The sequence below is a fragment of the Eurytemora carolleeae genome, unplaced genomic scaffold (genome assembly GCF_000591075.1).
Source record: "Eurytemora carolleeae unplaced genomic scaffold, Eaff_2.0 scaffold1234, whole genome shotgun sequence".
Classification (NCBI taxonomy): domain Eukaryota; kingdom Metazoa; phylum Arthropoda; class Copepoda; order Calanoida; family Temoridae; genus Eurytemora; species Eurytemora carolleeae.
This window is the reverse complement of record NW_019397118.1, coordinates 125,539-148,638: the sequence shown is the minus strand read 5'-3', so window position 1 is coordinate 148,638 and position 23,100 is coordinate 125,539. Positions and strand designations below refer to the sequence as shown.

The following is a 23,100-nucleotide window of genomic DNA, read 5'->3' as shown; positions in this document are numbered from 1 at the left end:
AACTCCTCTCATTCTTTTCTAAAATTATTCTAGAATATTGATAAAAATGATTAAAATTAATATTCGTAAATTAAAATTTTAGTTTCCCGAAAAGTCGTTGTTCACAGTTTTATCGTCTTTTAAGAAGAAAATGCGCGAATGTACACGTCCCAAGGCCAAGGTGAGGATGGGGGAGCCAAAAAGTTGGTCAAAGGGTGGCAAAGTCATAAATGTCAGGACAAATGATAAAGGAATCAGACTAAGACTTAAATCACTCCTCTCTTCTCATCTCTTTGCAAATTCAGCAAAATCCCCTGAAATCATCTAGATGATATTAAAATTAGTTATAATTATAAACTTGTGCATCTTGAACTGATTTTTTCACCTTTTCATCATAGAACTGCATTTATATTTTAAAAATCGATAATGATTTTTAGATTCTATAGTAAAGGTTTGAGCAAGAAATCACCTGTTAAAGTCTTTAAGACATGGGAAATCTCTTTGCAATAATTTTGTAAGAATTTTTAAATGAAATTTTTAAAAAATGTAAAAAAGATTAAGACTTATTTCAGATTGTAAATGAAGATATCTGTCATTTTTCTTGTTATTACAAAAGCAATGCTAAAACCAAAATAAGGCATTTTTTACCCTTTGCTAAGTAACTTTTAATGTTCATTTAAATTAGTGCTTTGGAATGCAAGACTACATATTTAAGACCTGGTTGTCAGTTCTCAATTTTGGCAAGAAAATGCAGTTCTTATAGTTTACATCCAGAGTGCAGGTAAGTATTCAATTTTCAGAGAAATAATTTCCCGCTTTTTTTCTCTTATTGTCATGATTAAATACAACTCTATAACATTTGATACATTTTTGGAAAGCCCTTAGGCTCTAATTCAATAATCTGCAAACAAAATTTTGCAAATTTGCAAAATTTCAAATATTTATTGCAATATTAAGTTATTCAGCAAAAAATATGAAAAAACGAAAAGTGCGCGAAATATGATAAATTATACATTTTATGAAACTAAATTTCTATTTAAGAAAAACTGAAAATGTGCAAATTCTCTTAAAAGGCATCTGTGCAAAAATATATGCAAAATTTCTTCGCAAAAATTCACCATCAGCTTCCTTTTTTTCAAGTCTTTCCAAGAGCTATAAAAAGTCGAAATCCAATGACAGGAAGTGGGTCTAAATATAGATTTAGTCGAGTAAAGGTAAAATAAGGCATTCAGGCAGTATGCCTGAGGTCGAGGACTCAGGCTGTTGGTATAAAAGCCCCGCTTCAAACCTAAAGTGAGGGTCATGTGATACTTGAAAAGTCCAAAAATTTGAACAACCTTAGACCAATACTTTTTGAGTTATCTTTAAAAAACGTTTGGGGGGCAGGGTCCCAGCCGAAATTTATTTTGCTTTTGAGAGGCTCTGCAAAAATCTGAAATGGTTTATATAATTCAAAATTCTTCGAGGGGTAAATAAACCATCCATACCCGATTCACAACGAAACCCTGAGAAGCATTCCTTTGTTATGGAATGAATTTGATCCTAATATTAAACAAATTGAGAGTAAGCTTGGGTTTAAACTTAAGTGTTAAAAAAATCTTGCTTGATAAATATTTAGACTTTAGATGTGATAAACTCTATTGTTTCAGTTGCTCAAATTCTTAATTAATATTCAATTATAGCTTTGTGTCTCGCTTGACCAGCCTGTGAATCTGTTCAGCCAGGAATCGTATCTTTTACTCTAAACGCTAATATTTAGCCACCAGACTTCTTAAAGGAACCCTCACCTTTCTCTGCCAGGAACTCCAACCTTTCTAAATCTATTTTTTGTGAAACTTTTCAGGTTAAATTTTTTGATTAAAGACTGATTGTACGGGAGACCGACTGAAAACAGTTTCGGTTAGTTCCGTCTCACCGCTATAAACTGTAATTTCTACTAATGTTAATGATAATTATAAATATCCATCTATACATGTATTTTATGGCTAAATATATAATTTGATTTGATTTGATTTGAAGTATAAATCAAAAATCGATGGTTATTTTTAAAACTGTTTTATTTTAACTGCAGGAGGCAGCTTATCTAAACATCATATTTTAATAAAGGGATTTGAATAATATTTATTTCTTTTATCATTAATCTATAACAACTTCTACAAACAGCTACAGGGTGTCCCACGAAACATGAATAGTTTTGAATGTCTTCTACATACTATATTAGATTTTAAAGACTTTTTGTAGTTTATTTCAAAAATGTTTAACTCATATATAATTTACTGTGAAATCAATTTTACTCTAATAAAACTGTCATATAAAAAATGTTATTAGTCTCTTTAGTATCAAACAACTTATTAAATTATGGAAGAAGACATTTTAAACTATTCACCAACTGTCATGTTTCGTGGGACACCCTGTATTTTATTTCATTAATATGAGATCACATGGTGTACAATTACAGATGTATATACTGTACAGGGTATGTTTTGTCTTGTGCAACATGAACACTGCATGTACAATTTACATAGTACACTATTTAATATACACTGTGTACTGTACACTGTACATTGTACATTGTGCACTTAACACTGTACATTGTACACTGAATACTGTACAATGTACATTGTGCACTGAATACTGTAAACTGCATATGGTTAGCTAGGTACATTGTAAACTGTACATCTTACATCATACAATATACACTATGCAGTGTAATCTGTACCCTGTACATTGTATACTGTACACTTACAATAATAATTGGCAAGTTTTTATTATATTTATTTCATGAGATGCACTTTTTAGTATATTTAGGCCTATTTGTCTACCCCATCAATGGTTTTTTTTTATTTATTTAAAAAACCCATTTTAATTTATTTAATTTAGAATTTAAATGTGTTACTAAAAAATTATCCTAAACAGGAAACCGTAGATTGTCATAGAAATAAATTGAATTTTTTAAGTGAAATCATGACATTTTTTTGAGGATAAATTATTAACAGTTCAGCAATTTTCCATTTATTTTTATTCAATAAGAGTAAAGTGTATGGAATATCTACAGGGTGCAAAAAAATAAATTCGAACAGAACAATACAAATTATTTATAAAACTGTTTTGAACACCCTGTTACAAAATTAATCTTAACATAATAAACTTCAGGATTTTAACATTGTACATAAATTGTAAAATTATTTGAATTTGAAAGTTTGTACAACAATTGTGCTTGAATTAGCTAGAAGAAAGTTGTACAATTTATGTTTGTACATGTATGTACATAAAAGCTACTTTAAAAACTATACAATATAATTAATATTTATAGATAAAAGTTTGCATAAAGTTAATTGTCAATTTATATTCCACTTTTACATCGTACGTAATGTTGGCATTATTTTTACAAATTAACATTTTAAGTTGCATATATTTGACATATTTGAGTAAAAGTAACATTTTTTAATAGTTCGTTCAACGCTTATTTTTGGCCCCGATTTTGGGTTTGTTTTTGGTTGATCTTTTGAAAAACACGCTAATCTAGCCAGAGCTGAGCATGTCCGGGATCTGTCAATTTAGAGACCAGAATCACCGTTTCAGTATATTTTTAAAACCACCTTAATCCTTCAATTTCATAAAAATTTTGGGGACACCTCAAACACCTCCCCGTCTCCATAACTGGAAATTTTCATTTCATTTTGTTTTGTGGAGGGGGGGGGATAACCCATTTTTTATGTTGTTGCCTAATTCTGCAAAAATAATGAATAGCTGACAAATTTCCCAATTTTTTATTTTTTATTTAGACTGATTTTTTATGTTCAATTTAGTCTGATTTTTTTATTCAATTTAATCTGATTTTTCTCACTTTTCCTAATTTATAATCAATCAACTAAAAAGTAAATTGCAGTACGTTTTATCATCCTTTAGGAGTTTTGACAACAATATTTGATTCTAATGAATATCCTCCAGCATTGTGTGCAGTCAAACCAACCTGAAGAAAAATATTTGTCATTTTTTACTTAAATCACACTTTTCCCTTGTTTGACAAAAACCTTTTTAATTGAAAGAAGTGACAAAATTCTGAAAAATAATTTACAGTCTGAATTCTAAACTAAAAAGTCCTTTCCTTTTCTATCTATTTATGTGTTTAGCTTTCTCATGTCTTCAATCTAACCAGGGCAAGATAGGTTCGGTCTCTTTAATTTGAATTCAATCTAACCAGGGCAAGATAGGTTCGGTTGCCTTAATTTAAATTTAATCTAACCAGGGCAAGATAGGTTCAGTTGTCTTAATTTAAATTTAATCTAACCAGGGCAAGATAGGTTCGATTGCCTTAATTTAAATTTAATCAAACCAGGGCAAGATAGGTTCGGTTGCCTTAATTTAAATTCAATCTAACCAGAGCAAGATAGCGGTTTCTTTAATTTGAATTCAATCGCGTTTAGACATATAATTCAACAATCTTTAAAGTATGTTTAAGATTGTTGAATCGGAGATCAAGTCGTGATTGAATTAAAATAAAAATTAATAAAAATTAATAAAAATTAATAAAAATTAATAAAAATTAATAAAAATTCAAATAAAGAAGCTAAAAATTGATGTTTGATTGGTCAAATTGGCAAATTGTGATCGAAATCACGAACTGTGGGAGCCAAATAAAAGTCCTTATGATGGTGACTCCATTCGAAGCCAGGATTCAAAACTATTGAAAACGGATTTAAATTTCTTTAATCCAATAATTAATCCCTTAAATTTAAAATTTCCGGCCACTCAAGAAAAAAAAAAAAAAACCTGATAGAATGTATCTTGATAATCCAGCTGCAGTCCCCATCTCACGTTACCTCTGAAAAAAAAATATTTGATGTAAGAAAAATTTATCTATATATTTTGTCAATTTAGGCAAAGATTAAAAGTGTTGTTTTTAAGAAAAATAAAAACACAAATTTAAACCCTGAAGTAAAAATTCAGTGATAAAATTTGTAACTATTTTTTTCTTTCAAAATTAACGGAAAAAAATCCTCAACAATATTTTACCAAATTTGCGATAAGTTGATTTATAAATTTGAACAAAATAAAAAAACTTGTTTTATTAAAAATTTAGACTTATGTTTACTTGACTTTATAAAGTCAAATGAACAGAAGAAACAGTGTATAGGGTGTTGAGGCACATTAATTAATTTATGATTTTATAGGCTTCTTCTCGTAAAACTTGATATAGTCGTTTTTTAAAGTTTAAAAGTGTTTAAATCTGACAATTTCTAAATGTTTTCTTACAGTAAAAAATGAGCATTTGATATCTAATTCAGGCTTGATCAGCAAAAGCTTATAAGAGGATACCTTTGTTAATCGGTCATTGTCATCTTTGCATGGTATGGAGGGTTAATTAAAATAACGCTAACAAACCCTTCAAGTAATTGGTTTCAAGTTCGACAAAAAGAACAAGAACAAAATGTCTCATACATCGATTACCAGAAAACTAGAGAAATAGGAAGACGACTTTGAGAATCAAGTAATTACTTTAAAAAGTCCAATGAGCATAAGACACCGCAAGTGTGCAGTGTAAACTGACCCATTTTACTAAATAATTAATTTAATAAGTGTCCAGTAAATCTATTTGCTTTGTAACAACATCAACTACACTTCCTTATTATTGCTATAATGTTGTCTTCCTTTTCCGTTGTTTTCTGGTCATTACTTTATCAAACCTTAGATTGGGGGAGGAATATAACATCTCCTTTTAGAACCTCTCCAGGTCCTGTTTGTATACTGAGAAGGGGAGGTTCAGGATGCCCTGCTCCCAAAACAAATATTTCAAATAATAGAAAATCCACGAAAAAGAAAACTAGTTTACTTCTAATTGAGATTAAACATTGACCATTTTCCCCCTCAGAAAAGTCTTTGAACAAAGAAATATAGGCTCACTATGTGCAATTATGGTTTCTTTTACAAATATTTACCGAAGTTTAATGGAAATGATTAGATAATTAGAAACTAGAATGGTTTCATGTTTATAAGTAATTGAGAAAATTGAATAAAATTTGACAAATAATGTTTTGTTGTAAATTTTGAAAATACAATGGTCGCCGTTTATATCAATATAATAAAGACGACTTTTCTATTTAGGCTTGATCGTTTTTTACAAGCTTTTCCAAATTACAAGGTTACAAGTAAATATTAAAAGGATCTGTTGATTGACAGTTTCTCTTTGTTTACATCTTTATGTGAACCCAAGCTCTGAAGGCTTGCTAGAAATCAAAATTGAAATAGAAAGTTGTCTCCATTGCATTGATATGTACAACGACTGTATTTATTTTAATATTTGTATTTTCCTTGTTGGTTTGTGGTGATTTGAATGCCGGCGCCCCAGGGGGAAAATCCTACTCTGTTCTTACTTCCAAACCTAAAATAAACAATAATTATTGCGCAACTATAATTTTTGTAGCAGGCCAAGGAAGGTCTGAGGAAATTTTCAAAGATAGAGAACGAGGATATAACCGTCATTTTTCATTCGATTTAGGGCTTAAGTGAACCGTTATGCATCGTTGTGCTTTAAAATAAGGCTTACTTGAAATTAGTTCGACAGTCCCTTTATGCAATATATATGGGGGCAAGANTCAGTATGTTTATCTATTTCTGGTTCAGTATGTTTATCTATTTCTGGTTCAATATGTTTATCTAGATTTCTGGTTCAGTATGTTTATCAAGATTTCTGGTTCAATATGTTTATCTATTTCTGGTTCAATATGTTTATCTATTTCTGGTTCAGTCTAGTATGTTTATCTATTTCTGGTTCAGTATGTTTATCTATTTCTGGTTCAGTATGCAATTAAAAAAGATTGTACGCCTAATTCTAATTGACCCTCCATGCAAAGATGGCAGTGACCAATTAACAACGGTATCCTTTTAAGCTTTGGCTGATCAAATATAAATCATATATTAATTTTTATAATTTTGAAAAGCTGATTATTTTTAGTTCTGGTGTTTACTACAACAGTGACCGAATTAACCACTAACAACAATCAGTCAGTTCAGTTTTTGTTTCCGACAAAATTATCAATAACACTGAAAATTTTTTGAATAAAGTGCTTATCTTACAGTAAAAGTGCCATGTTATGTATTCTTCCGTTTTGTTTTTCTTGTTACATTTGACAGTTGTGACGTCGTGTATAATTGGTTCATTTCTCAGTTGCCACCTATTGCACTTGATAATCTATTTGGATACAATAAATCTTAAAAACTTCGAATGATTTTTAAAAAACTTTCAGAAAGGGCTGAAATCAATACAGAAATAGAATAGTAAACAGAATTTATCGATGGGACATAACAAACTTTGAGGGACTGTATGCGTAATTTCTTGTGACCCTCCATGCAAACATGACATGTATCACACTCCCCTACGCGCCCCCCCCCCATAAAAAACTAAAAATTAGACCAAAATAGCCCAATCGGATAGGTCTAGATCCTGGTCACCGGAATCATTCTATCAATTGGAAATATTTAGCTTAATCGGATAGGGCTAGATCCTGGTCTCCGGAATCATTCTATCAATTGGAAATATTCTAAAAAGAGCAAAGTTAGCTCGAAGATATATCTTCCACTCAATTCTTCCAATTGATTAAGTTTGATCAAACTTTTGAAAGTTTGTGGAAAAGAAACTTCTTCTAGACCCCACCAATCAGAACTCTAGACTTAACTCAAGCATACATTCAAGGATTAAGATCGTATGCATTTCAACTCTAACCCCGCTTTTATCAAAATAATAATAATAATAATAATAATAATAATAATAATAATAATAATAATGATCTTATACCTGAGATCGTATACGGTTTGTGGACTGAGGTTTTCTAATATATACCCGTTACCCTCCGTATCTACGCAGATTGTCAATTTTAGAAAAACTGATTCTTTGCCACAAACTCAATTTTTTAAATCTTTTTATCTTTGCATACCTTTGTATTTCAAACTATGAATTCTATTTGATCAGAAAATCCATGCTTAAACATCACAGTTTTACACCATCAGGGTAGAAAGATATCGAGATTAGAAACTTTGAATTTGTGGCAAAAACTCAGTTCCTTTAGATTTATAGACGCATGTTGGACCAAAAACAGTTCAGAAATAAAAGCTTTTCTCTTTTTTTAAACTTAAACACAATCTTTTCAAATAATTAAAAAAATTGCTATATTTGTACCAATATGGACCGGGCTAAAAGATCCGAAAATTAAAAATCTGTGTATTATTACTTTCATGAAACATGTATTTCTATTTTCTTGGAAAATTTAAACATTTTGTATTTCCTCTTTAATGTTTACAGGGTTATCCACAAAGGATGAGACTTCAGAGAAGATTGAACAGAATTTGTTTAGTCAGTGTTCTTACAGTCAGTGTTCCTTTAGGTTAAAACTGGTTTATTTCTGTGCTTAAAGGGACTGTAAAGGAAAAGTGAAAAGGAGTATAGGATAAAACCTGAGAATTTCAGGTTTTGAATGATACCTATAACTAAGACATTTATCTTATGTTCCTATCTCGAAAAATTGACATAAAACTGTGTCAAAATTATACCAAAACGGACATATGTCAGATTTTGTATAAAAGTTGTAGCATTAAACAGAGCATATTCAACAATTACGCAACCAATCTGAAAACCACTATATCTTACAGCAACCTGAAAATCTCAGGTTTGCTCCTGTTATCATGCATTATTTAATTTTTATTTTGCATTTTTTATAGATATAATTGATAATATTATTACATTTAATAAATGTCTTATAAATATCGTTCAAACCCTAAGATTCTCAGGTCCTATACCTCCTTTCATTTTTCCTTTACAGTCCCTTTAATAATATAAATACTCTATTGAATGCAGAAACCAAAAATCAAGATTCATATCGTCATATTTAAAGAGTTTTGGTCGTTTTTAGTCTTTGCAGTCTCATCCTTTGTGGGTAACCCTGTATGTTCACTGAATTGGGAAAATAAAATGATTTTTAGGGAGATTTTGGATAAAATCTACCAAAAACTTGACTTTTTTCAATCATTCTCCCCAGGGAGGGTAAATTCTTGAACAAATTTTTCTTAGCATTTACAAAAAAAAACTATTCAAAAATTATTATTTTACCTACAGGCCAGACCCTGCGTCTCGCTGACCCCCAGTCCTGTCGAGCTCTCTTGTATTCCACGGCGTAGGAATCAATTGGTAGTCCGCCCATATCAGAGGGTGGAACAAATCTACAAACAAATGTCGTCTTCTTTTCATAATTTTGACTAACGTTCATTTCACATTAGTTTCCAAACTAAACTTATATATTTCTAAAAATGAATCTGTGAGTAGTCAACCCAAATACAAGAGTGAGAAAAAAAATGGTAAAAGACAATAAAAGGGATAATTAACGTAACTTTAGACAACCCTTCGTGCAACACTTTATTTGAGTAACACAGCCCGATTCACAACAGTACTCATTTAACCAACAACTTTTCAGTATTTAAAATTGTAAAACATTAATTTATTCATCATTTATACTCTTTTCTCTGGATATCACATTTTATGATTGACAGGGTTTGCCAAAAAAAACAGGTGCAATACAAGACTTTTACTATAGTTTAGTTATTCAGAGATGGTTTTTAGAAATGTCTATAAACGTTTTCGTTTTCTAAAAATGTGTTATGATGAGAGCACTGCAAGGCTTGAAAGATTTTCGCACATTGATTTGAAACCAACACTGGATTTGAAGAACTTATGCAGTTTCTTTAGATTTGCTTTATTTGATGGTGAGATATATCCTCTTCAGCCGATTTCAAAAGGATGAACAGACACATCCCTATATCTGTGATAAAATGTTCATACTTGTTCATCTTTTGAGTGTTGGCATTTTTGATATTTGTTTCCAATGGGACAGTAAGCTTAAAAATAGCTATCTTTTCCTCCATTCTACCGATAATTACTAGATCTGGTTTATGTGCGGTCACAAGGAAAGGGGGGCACAATACCTCCCCCTGGAAGGGTATAGGACGGGATGTCGGCATGCATAAAAAATCAGTCAATATCAATTAATCCAGTGATATATTTAATAAGATTGTTATGCATCCAAGTAGGGTTGTTAATCGTTTTTGAAAAAAATCGTTAAACGATCGTTTTTTGCTTCGTTTTTCAACCGTTTTCAAAAACGTTCATTTCGTTTTCGGAAAAAACTATCGTTTTTAAAACGACCCACTCGTTTTAAATATTTAGAAAACGAATAACGATCGTTTTTATGAAAGCGATTTGAGAACGTTTTTTATACGATTGTTTTTTAAAAAAAGATCGCTTTTAAAAAAAAAGATTGTGTTAAAAAAAATTTACTGACAATAAACGAAAGGTCGTCGTTAACGATCTTTAACGAAAGGTTGTCGTTAACGAAACGACGAACTTTATAAAAACGGTCGTTTTTGGAAAAACGATCGTTTTTGAAAGAAAAAATGTCATGCAATTTTATTGAATGTCGTCTTATATGAAGTTAAAGAGTAGTGTGGGAGCTAAAACTTCTTGATATTTTCTTAAAAACTACTCAATTATAAGTACAGATGCCCTTTAGGTCGGTTTCGTCTCTTCGTTAACGATTGTTAACGAAGCGAAGAGTTTTAAAAAACTATCGTTTTGAAAAACGATCGTTTTTAACAACAATAATTTTTCAAAACGATCGTTTTAAAAACCACCATTTTTAAAAAACGATTGTTTTTAAAAACGATAGTTTCGTTTTCGATTTTTCGTCGTCGTTTTCATAACGAAACGATCGTATTTCAAAAAAATGAAAGCGTTAACATCCCTACCTCCAAGTATATCTCACAGAATTTTAAATATATCTTTTTTGGTGTAGTGCAACCTTGCAGCCATTTAAAATATGGTTTGTAGTTTCTTGTCTCCTACCCTGCAATTTAGCGCCTGCCTGTAGACATAGTTTACAGAGATCTGATGCAGATTTTCCCCATTATAGAAGGTTAGTTTGTGTTGGCAGGGTGTCCAAACAGGAGTTGAGTAGGAATTTCAGTGTACCTTTCTTCAGATTGAACATGTAAGATTTCCAGATCATGTAAGATTTTTCAAGCATTGCCAGGCAGAGAAAATGTCCTTGTTTTATGAGTGTTTCTGTATGTTCTCTACAGAAAGTTTCATTTTCACTGACAGTTTTTTTTTATAGCATTGATGTTTGGAAGCATGGTCATCCCACTTAGGCATTTCTGCTTGACCATAGTTCTCTAATGTGGCTTGTTGAAACATTTTTTTTTTGCAAAGTCTGTGATGGAATTTTTGCAGAGCCAATTTTTTTCCCTGTCTAATTAAGATTGTAAGGCAGAGTTAACTGTTTCATCACCCAGTATTCTTATCCTAGTGTATGCTTGCGTCATAGTTGTTTTGTACAGGGTGGATATTGAAGTGATGTCTAGGCCAGGTTTCAAGTGTAGATCAGCATTTGTTGCACAGGGTGGTAATCCAGTCCATTTTTTCACAAATTTATCAGTGAATGTATCTAGTTTCTTCAGATGGCTTTGTGATATTGTATGAACAGTGAGCAGAAATCGAATAGAAGGAATGAAATAATGTTTTTAAATCCAGACTTTATATTTATCCCAAACAAGAAGTGCATTTATGTTTATTAGTTTTTTTTCAAATTCACTCTTGATGTAATCTAAGTTTACGAGTAGGAAATAGAAGTTTGCCAAGGAATTTCTGTTTTTCTTGAAATATATTTGGAATTTCAGTTTCACCAATAGTAAAGTTTATTCTGCTAGGTACACCTGATCTGATGGAAAATGATCTACATTTTGCTGGTTTTAATCTCATTCCCATACTTCCAATCTTGGATTTTATTTAATTTTAATTTTTTTTGATGTTTTCTCAGATCTGTTGTTATCAGGCAAAGATCGTCAGCAAAGGACAAGTAATAATTTTCTCTCTATTCAGTTTAAATCCACAATCATTCTTACTCTGTATCTAATTCATACTTGATCCTACATAGCTTAAAGGGGTACATTTGTGAATCGGATGTTGCCATCTGTGCATAGAGGGCCACTTTAAAATACACTCACAGTCCCTTTGGATCCCTTCCCCCTTTCATAAAACCATGATTGCGCTGATGACAGGAATATATCTAATTTTCAGTTTTGCTCATGACATGGTTTTTGTTAATTGCAATTATACAGGGTGTCCCAATAAACATAGGAATTTAGTGACGATTTTGATATCGTCTTTGTATAAAGTATAAAGAGTTGGACCATGATGGTTTAAAACATATATGTATTTAGACTTAATTGATTTATTTGTATTAAATTCTACCTGAACTGAAGTGAAGTTGCCGTGTTTTTATCTGAAAACAAACCTTTGTATTAACTTTTAATATCTTTGTCAAATTATGGCCTAAATTGTCAATAAAAGCCCTGACATTTTTTGATGCATGATTCTTAAAAATATATAAAATGCAATTTGTTTAAATAAACTAGGATTTTCCCTTTGTGTAAGAACAATTTAAGGTTTTGCAGATTTTCTGTCCAAAAATAACTAGTCTTTTTGGTACGTTTATTTTGATACCAACAAACAAACGACTTCAATTATAAAAATGATTAAATAAAGCTAAAAGATTATCCTAACCTAGCATAGCTTGTTGTAGTTCTGTAGGTTCATGAGCCTCTTCTAGTTCTATATCATGGAAAGCTAGACCATACGGGTTCTCGGCCTTACACTTATACACCCGATAGTAGCTTGACACTAAACATACGAAATTAAAGGTATTGCAGAGGATATAGTAGATAGACACTAAATATCAGGAATTAAAGGGACTGTAGAGGATATAGTAGATAGACACTAAATATCAGTAATTAAAGGGACTGTAGATGATATAGTAGATAGACACTAAATATCAGTAATTAAAGGGACTGTATAGGATATAGTAGATAGACACTAAATATCAGTAATTAAAGGGACTGTAGATGATATAGTAGATAGACACTAAATATCAGTAATTAAAGTTATTGCAGAGGATATAGCAGATAGACACTAAATATCAGTAATTAAAGGGACTGTAGAGGATATAGTAAATAGACACTAAATATCAGAAATTAAAGGTATTGTAGAGGATATAGTAGATAGACACTAAATATCAGTAATTAAAGGTACTGTAGAGGATATAGTAGATAGACACTAAATATCAGGAATTAAAGGGACTGTATAGGATAGAGTAGATAGACACTAAATATCAGGAATTAAAGGGACTGTAGAGGATATAGTAGATAGACACTAAGTATCAGGAATTAAAGGGACTGTTGACACTTCATCATTAGACAATAAAGGATTTAAACCTATTTAAAGTTGTTACTGCAGTATGATTTAAAATTAGTAAACAATCCCTTAAATATGACAAAATTTAGTCTGAATAATGGATGAATTAAAAATGATCCGACCTATAAGTCTATAACCTATTTTTTTAAAAAACTAACCTAGAGGAGTAATAATTAGGTCTGATATAGGTTTATAACCTATTTTTTAAAAGTACTAACCTAGAGGAGTAATAATTAGGTCTGATATAGGTCTATGACCTATTATTTAAAAGTACTGACCTAGAGGAGTAATAATTAGGTCTGATATAGGTCTATAACCTATTTTTTAAACGTACTAACCTAGAGGAGTAATAATTAGGTCAGATCTAGGTCTATGAACTATTATATAAAAGTACTAACCTAAAGGAGTAATAATTAGGTCAGATCTAGGTCTATGAACTATAATATAAAAGTACTAATCTGAAGGAGTAATAATTAGGTCTGATCTAGGTCTATGACCTATTATATAAAAGTACTAATCTAAAGGAGTAATAATTAGGTCAGATCTAGGTCTATGAACTATAATATAAAAGTACTAACCTGAAGGAGTAATAATTAGGTCTGATGTAGGTCTATGACCTATTATATAAAAGTACTAATCTAAAGGAATAATAATTAGGTCTGATCTAGGTCTATGAACTATAATATAAAAGTACTAACCTAAAGGTGTAATAATTAGGTCTGATCTAGGTCTATGAACTATAATATAAAAGTACTAACCTAAAGGAGTAATAATTAGGTCTGATCTAGGGCCGTGACCTATTATTTGAAAGTTCCTATCCAAATCATCTCTTCCTATCTCCACATCATTATACCACCAGGAGATCGTGGCGTTGGGAATACTTCGAGCTGAAATAATATGGTTTTAAAGGCGCAACTAGGATATTTCAAGGGGGGATGAATAATTTTTATATAAAGTGCACTACCGCACGGAGCGGGCAGAATATTTTTTAATATTTAAATTTTAGCATTTTGAATTGTTTATGAAGAAGCTCGTCATTTTTACCATTTGTCATTGTTTTTGCCCTGTAAATTTCCGCTTCCTCATGTGCGAGTGTTTTTCATTATAAAGTTTATTTAACAGCTTTAAAAAATTCGAAATTGAAATGGATAGTCTAGGAAACATGCTGTATAAATGTACTCTACTGCATATTATTTGTGAATATTTACATGATTTGTACACTTTGAACTCCCTTTCAGGCTGAAAAGGACTGAAAAAATTCATACCGAGAGATACTTTAAATTCCACTCTAATATATATTCTATTCTCTATGATTTTTCAGTTCATTATATTTTTAATTATAAAGTACATATATTACCTACACATGTCAGATTTACAGGCCTCTGATCCCAAGACCATTCCTAATCAGAACAATTAGTGAAGGATTTGTGGGTTTATAACTTAATTCTTATAAAGTAAAGGAACTTTTTCAGTGGGATCCATAAAAGCAAGGAAACAGGAAGACGATATTTAAACAATTTTTATGTGCAAACGTTTTATCATTTAAATGGCTCTGTATACATTGCACGATTTCTGTGTGCAGTGTTTCATGTTCATGGGACTATTCAAGTTCAAAACTAGAGTCTAACAGTCGTCGTTTTTTTCCACAATTGTACAATAGAAAACACAATCAGTTAAAGCTTATCTTTTAATCCCATCAAATTGAATGATCGTTCATTTAAGGGACTGTAAGCGTAATTTCAAGTGATACTCCATGAAAAGATGGCAATGTCCGATTCACAACGGTATCCTCTTAAGTACTTTTAAAACTAGAAAAACGACAATATTTTCCACATATTTGATTAGATAAAGATTTCAAAGGTAACGTTGATAATTAGGCATTTTCTTCTGTGCATACCTCAGCAGAGGTATGCTCTCTTCTCGGGGCAGTAGGCAACAGATACTTCAAATCTTCAAATCTTAAAATCTTTTTCCCTCCTCAATCATTTAAGGACTCCAAAAATCATAAAAGTAGTAAATTTGAGGCTGCAAACACTCTTGGGTCGCACTGTACAGACAAAAGACAGTTGAACAGTACACCAAACAAATTATCCGTCTCGTTCTTTTGAGATTATTGTGATGCATGCTGTGATATATTGATTATTGTGATGCACAGTTTGGATTGCTGTGATATACAGATTATTGTGATGCACAGTTTGGATTGCAGTGATATATAGATTATTGTGATGCAATGGTTGGATTGCTGTGATATATAGATTATTGTGATTCAATGGTTGGATTGCTGTGATATATAGATTATTGTGATGCACAGTTTGGATTGCTGTGATATATAGATTATTGTGATGCACAGTTTGGATTGCTGTGATATATAGATTATTGTGATGCACAGTTTGGATTGCTGTGATATATAGATTATTGTGATGCACAGTTTGGATTGCTGTGATATATAGATTATTGTGATGCACAGTTTGGATTGCTGTGATATATAGATTATTGTGATGCACAGTTTGGATTGCTGTGATATATAGATTATTGTGATGCACAGTTTGGATTGCTGTGATATATAGATTATTGTGATGCACAGTTTGGATTGCTGTGATATATAGATTATTGTGATGCACAGTTTGGATTGCTGTGATATATAGATTATTGTGATGCACAGTTTGGATTGCTGTGATATATAGATTATTGTGATGCACAGTTTGGATTGCTGTGATATATAGATTATTGTGATGCACAGTTTGGATTGCTGTGATATATAGATTATTGTGATGCACAGTTTGGATTGCTGTGNTTTTGTGTACAGGGTGTCTCACAAATAAATATATTCTTTTTATATAGAGGGTGTGTCATAATAAACTTAATTAAAATACAAGTTAAAAAAATACATTAAAAACAGTGCGCGGAACATATTTTTAATTACAGGGGGATTATAATATTTGAAGTTTTTACGGGGAAAAAAATGCACATCATCAGGGTTTATTTTTTACATTACATTCATACTTTTTAATACAAATTTTTGACCCCCCAAAAATTTCTATTTACAGGCCTCCCCCTTGCGGCTCCTCGAAAAAATCCTCTTAAAATTTGTTTGACTTTTTAAAATTATTTAACAAAGTAGAGGCCGACAATAATATTTTTGAGAAAAAGGGGATTTTTTTTAGAAAATATAAACCCCTGATGTAAAATATATATTACCTGGAGCAAGTACAGTTTGATCTCTGACAATAATCCTGGGATCATCAGGTTGACCTCCAGCTAGGTAGGGTTCACTTAAATATATTTTTCTTTGATTTTTACTAATCATAAAAATTATAGAAAAACCAATTAATATCCACCAATAAATATACGCATAACACAATCCCAGAAGGGGAGGTTCTCGACACTTAATTTGATGACAGGAAAATCGTCTTTGATCTTAAAAACAAGTTTTGTGGCAATAAGACAATTTTAGTTTTATTTATTGAATTTAAATATAAACGAGATTTATCACATCTCTGGATTCTGGAAATGGCAGAACTAAGCCATTTTTTTCAAGAATCATACTTGTAAAAATGTAAGCAACAAATTATTATAAAAAGCAAAGACGATCTTCAATTGGTGAGAAATTCTGCTTCTTTATGAACATCACTGTACAAATCTAATACCAATAAAATACTTTAATACATATTTAATACTTTCTGAACAACGTGTTTAAATATTCAAATTGACATAAATCCACTTTAGGGGAAATATTCAATAATTTAAAATCTCCTTTAGAGACAATACATACAGCGGGACCCTGAAATTGTGGAATAGGATGACGACATTTTAAAGATTTTATGTGCAATTGAGTCCAATCTATATACTGTTATATCTAGGTTTATATATGATGTAAATCCTACACATGTCCAATCTATATACTGTTATATCTAGGTTTATATATGATATAAATCCTACACATGTCCAATCTATATACTGTTATATCTAGGTTTATATATGATGTAAATCCTACACATGTCCAATCTATATACTGTTATATCTAGGTTTATATATGATATAAATCCTACACATGTCCAATCTATATACTGTTATATCTAGGTTTATATATGATGTAAATCCTACACATGTCCAATCTATATACTGTTATATCTAGGTTTATATATGATATAAATCCTACACATGTCCAATCTATATACTGTTATATCTAGGTTTATATATGATGTAAATCCTACTTGAGTGACCATTTTCTCCAGATTATCCGTGGTAAAGGTTCTCCTGAGGCTTTACAGATCAGTTCTGCTCCCATCCTTCCAACCTAACCAAACCAAACCAAACTTATAATCAGCTCCCATCCTTCCAACCGAACCAAAACAAACCAAACTTATATTAAGCTCCCATCCTTCCTACTTAACTATACCAAAACAAACTTATATTTAGCTCCCATCCTTCCAACCTAACCAAACCAACCAAACTTATATTCAGCTCCCATCCTTCCAATCGAACCAAGCCAAACCAAACTTATATTTAGCTCCCATCCTTCCAACCGAACCAAACCAAAACAAACTTATAATAATCTCCCATCCTTCCAACATAACCAAACCAAACCAAACTTATTTTTAGCTCACATCCTTCCAACCGAACCGAACCAAACCAAACTCATATTCAGCTCCCATCCTTCCAACCAAACCGAACCAAACCAAACTTATATTAAGCTCCCATCCTTCCAACTTAACCAAACCAATCCAAACTTATATTTACCTCCCATCCTTCCAGCCAAAAGAAACCAAACCAAACCAATCTTATATTTAACTCTTATCCTTCCAACCAAACCAAACCAAGCTTATATTTAACTCTTATCCTTCCAACCAAACCAAACCAAGCTTATATTTAACTCTTATCCTTCTAACCAAATGAAACCAAACGAATCCAAACTTCTTTCATTTTGAAAATCCTTTAATTTCAAACCAGCTCAATGCCCAATTTCCATCAAAAACAAAAGCATGTCAACACAAAAAATTTTGTAAAAACTTTAGACTTTATAGTTTGAAAAATATCAAATTAAAAAGTTGGAAATATGAAACACACATTTCTTGAAACTTTTTTTGTTTGAAAACTTTACTTTTTCTTTCTCTAATATTCTTTAATAAATAACAGATCGGGTGGATTTGCAACAAACAATGCAATATTCTTGAAAGGTTTTCTGGAAAATGAAAATAAAGAAATGAAAGCAAAGAAATATAAAATCTTAAATATGTTAAAGGGACTCCCGGCCGTTGTAATCTTCTTTTTTTTATAGAGGATTCTCAACGATACTCTAATAAATCTTTAGCAGATCTGCAATGTGGATACTGGTGTCGTTTGTCTAGCTTTACAAGTGTTCTGTTCTGATAATTTCAGCGATTGTTTCTGTTGCAGAAATCAAAAATGTTTAAAACAATAAATGTTTCATTCTTGATCAGAAAAGCATTGTGAATCGAACATACCACTACAGTTCCTTTAAATCGAATAATAATAAAATTGTTTGTTTTGTTTCCTCAAATGTTTTGTTGTACAGCTCCTGAACCTTCGGCCTGCAGTACAATAAGGTTTATCGTTCTGTTTTACAGGGTACATTGTACAGGCTTATATAGCATTAGCTTGGGAGCCCAGCGGTGCCCAGGTTACTCTATAGTTAGTCCCGCCTTTAACCCGCACTTGGCCGTAAATTACGACTCAACTTAGAATCTCAAAACCAAGCTACAAACATTTCCGTGGTTCTCCCGAGTTCCCCAATCAAAATTTGAGGCAAATCGGTCCAGGTGTTCCTGAGTTATTATCGGGCAAACAAACAGACAGACAAACAGAGATTACAACTTTATATAGATGTACGACGTACATTGTACTTACAGCATAGGTAAGTTTTTTGAAAAACAGTTTTCCTCTTATAATGATTTTTTTAATTAAAATTTTAACAATAAAGAAAGTTATAGAAATTTAATGGAAAATTATATAATATATTTGGAAAAATTGAGAATAAACAATGAAAAGAAGCATAAACAATCTGGTTCAGAAATCATTTTTTTAAATAAAAAATATAAAAAATAAATGGAAAATCAGAAATGGACGATAAATCTTTTTTCCTGATGATGACTGATAAATAAGCAGAGGCTTGTTCCCGTCCTGCATTGTTTTCAGCTATACAGGTATACGATCCTTCATCTTGCCTTCTCAACTACAAAATATCTTTTAACTACAGAAAACTAATTAGTTGTTTTATAGAAACAGGTTGAGAAAATAGAAATTAATCTTATCAACGAAAATAAGTAATCTTGTTCAATTATTAGTTTCTATTTTCTCATTATTCCGGTTTCACATTATTCACAAAGATTTTCTGCAGATTTTCTATAATTATTATTGAAAAAACGACATTTGAAGAGTTTGAAGAAATCTGCGAATAAATTCAAAGAAAATAAGAAATTCAATATAATGATGAAAACGAAATAATTGATTGATTGATGTATAATTCTACTTTATTTTTTTTAAAACCGATTCTGAAAACGTATCCACCCAAAAGTACGATTTTGAACGTCGACTTTGAGCTCAAACTCAGGATTTACAGATCTTTAAAAAGTTTTGTATGTCTCAAATGAATCTTTAAGAATTTGTCTACAACATTGCATACTCAGTACGGTCAGTTCAACTACCTTACATAGCTGGTCTGTCCCTTTAAGTATTGTACCTGGTATCCTGTGAGTGTTCCAGTAATCTCATCCAACTTCCAACCTTACGTAAATCATATTAAAAGGGACTGTGAACTAAGTTTCAACTGAATCTTTAAAGTGGCCTGTCCTAAATCCTAATTCCTCTTATGGGGAAAAGAGTAGGATGCGTTCAAAAACCTTTATCAAAGTTTGCTATTTTATTTGCGCTCTCCACAAACATGTATTGAGAGGAGCAACCTTCCCTAGCTTCTAAAAAGAGCAAGCAACACCCCCAACATGTTTAAAGAGGGCAAATGGTCCCCCAACCTACTGAAAATATCCTTCTGGAGAGGAAATAAAACTGATATATTGATATTTATCAAACGCGAGGTGTAAAAATAAAGTAAATAGTGATGAAGACTGGAAGAGAATTCCTAATATAAAACAATAACAAAGTTTACAGCTTCAGGATTAAGTTGCTGTGATGTAAGTTTTCTTTTTCCTTGCTTTGGCAAAATATTTGCACAGAGGTGTTTTTTTCTTTTTTGATGAACCATTCCCCAACCCCCTTTTCTCTTTGAACAAAAATATGTTAATTTTTTTTTGTTAAATTGGGAATTGTACGTTTTCTTGGGTAAAAAATATCAATAAAGGTGAATTTTTTTTTCAAAATTATCTATCTATGTAATTTTGATCGAAAACGAACTAGAAAAAGTAAAAATCCTGGCAAAAACTTTTTTGAACGCATAATATACCCATTACAATGACTTGTAGGGCGATAAAGTAACTTTTTCGCCCTACAACGGGAAATATTAGGTGTGATAAATTCTCTCAAAATTGAATAAAAAATATAATAAAATAAAGAGATTTTTAATTTAATGTATAATTTTGGTTTGCTCTTTGAGATTTGCTGATGTCTTTTTGAAAATAAAACTAAAATTGGCGGATTCAAAAAGATAGAAAATAACTAAACACTTTCCTTCCCGGATTTTTTTTTAATTTTTCAATCTTAAAAATTTATTTCAATTAATTAATGTAAGGGGAATGTTTGTTTGTATCCAATAATTGTCTAATTGGTTGCAAAAATCGGTCCCAAATTTTATGTTGAACCTCAGATAACTTTGGAGATTTATTATTTTTTTTTTATTTGAAAAAATCCGCCAGTAAAAACAGAAAATCTGTGAAATCTATAACTGCGTACGTCTAGTTGAATATCTCTCTCCTCGAGCTCCCCAGTCTCGGGGACCCTGGCCCTGCAGGTGTACGTCCCGGCGTTCTCCTACACTCAAATTATCAAGAACATTTCCAAACATTCGTAAACATGGTAAAGAAAAAAAAACTTTCAGAAACAAGGAGAGATTAAACCTAAAACCATAAACGACAGATTCCCAAAAAACTCAACTTTTTGATTTTCTTTATCGCCCAATTATTGAAATAATGTATCTACTTAAGAAAAACGTGGTTTAAAGAAAAGATTTTCGTGACATTAAAATAGATTGTATTTAATTCCGAAAACTATTAAATATAATGAACTTTACAATATGTTATAAAATTACAGTTTATAAACCGTTAAAGTCTTTTAAATTTCAAAATTAGGTCAAAAATTTAGTACTGTTCAAAACTGGCTTTTCAATCTTAAGGACTGATAATGATGTAAAAACATCCAAATATATTTCCTACTTTGAAGTTGTGCATTCTAACACTTGAATTATTTATTAGTTCAGAAAGCAAAAATCCGTTTCTTCTGAATTGTAGTCCGACATATACGATTATTCCTTTTTCACCTTTTGATCAAGAAGTCTTAAATAGTCTTATCCCACCCAATGTGCGCTAGAGAAAATATAAAAATATGAGCTGTATTTCATGGATTGCCTGTAATTAGAAGTGTTCACTGTTGTTAAACAGATCATCATTGTAAATTTGCACAATCAGATTCAAAAGTTTCGAACTTATTCAAAAACATTTTCAAACTACAATAAATTTTCTTTAAGTATTAAATAAACAATTTTGATGATTTGGTTCCTTGCTAACGCTTTGTATCACTAATCCATCACTTTCAATCACATACTGATCACCTTAAATCAATCAATCAATTAAATCACAAAATTAAACATTTTTCAAATCACATTCTCGATGGTGGCTCAAATCTCCTAAAGGAGAAAGAGAAAGGCAGAGGATTTTCCAAAACACATTCAGAGATCCCTTGAAAATCCTACTTGATTTCCGTAAGGTAATGGATGACAAAGAGTGTACCAAAAAGTGGTTGAACAATGGACATCTAGGGATTTTTCCAAAATTCAGACAATTTATTTTTTTTAGTTTTTAAATCAAAATAAAAACGTCCATTAATTAAAACAAAAATAAAGTCTTTTTAATTTGAAAAATACGTAATTTGTTTTCGTTACTTTTTCATTTACATCTTAAAATAAATGTATCACTTAACATGCGAGTTTTCAGAGGCTTGGGGTACTCTCATATTTAATCACAGATATTTTTAACATGGATTTTTAGGTAGAGTTAGATTGATTTATTTAAGTATAGGCTAAATATTTTATAGGACTATGGACATAATTCAGAGTACACATCCATTTAAATAATCACGGACTATACAGGGTTACCCACACAGGACGAAACTTCAGAGACGATTGTACGAAATTTATTTTATTCTTTTCCTAATATTCATGATTCTCTGCAACTCTAAACTTTTTTATTTCTTTGCCAAAAATTGAATAAGAGGTTACAATATTTAAGGCAGAATGCATATATTAACCCGGGGACTGTTATATTTCAAGAGTTTCCGGTCGTCTTTACAGTCTCATCCTTTGTGGGTAACCCTGTATAATGTAACCTATAAACCTTTTCTTAGGAACAACGAAGAAGATATCTTTGTTTTTCTATCATAAAATTTCACACAAACAAAGATTCCAAGGGTTCTGTTGTGAATCGGACAGGGAGGGTCAATTAAAATTACATCGAAAGTCCCTTTAAGTTCAGATAGGTTTAACAGTTTAAACACAAATATTCATGTTTGTTAATATTCAGAAAACTTTCTAATCACTATTTATCTATTTATTTTATTAACATTTATCCTGCATGCTGCTTTAAACACTTTTTAAATCTTTCCTGTTTTATTTTGTTAACACTTAGAGTGGGGAGTGGGAGGGT

General features: G+C 31.1%; 1 protein-coding gene across 1 annotated transcript in view; it reads right to left on the bottom strand.

Moving 5' to 3' along the window:
- Positions 1-5,644: 5,644 nt before the first annotated feature.
- Positions 5,645-23,100, bottom strand: part of LOC111712064 (fasciclin-2-like) — a 29,838-nt gene continuing 12,382 nt past the window's right edge. The window contains 14 exon segments of the mRNA XM_023486574.1: positions 5,645-5,752; positions 6,291-6,361; positions 7,775-7,835; positions 9,083-9,192; positions 12,275-12,305; positions 12,587-12,703; positions 14,032-14,160; positions 16,472-16,545; positions 17,488-17,570; positions 18,789-18,825; positions 19,375-19,466; positions 19,974-20,017; positions 21,130-21,214; positions 21,958-22,010. Of these exon segments, the coding sequence (XP_023342342.1) occupies positions 5,661-5,752; positions 6,291-6,361; positions 7,775-7,835; positions 9,083-9,192; positions 12,275-12,305; positions 12,587-12,703; positions 14,032-14,160; positions 16,472-16,545; positions 17,488-17,570; positions 18,789-18,825; positions 19,375-19,466; positions 19,974-20,017; positions 21,130-21,214; positions 21,958-22,010 (1,079 nt within the window). The 3' untranslated portion in view covers positions 5,645-5,660.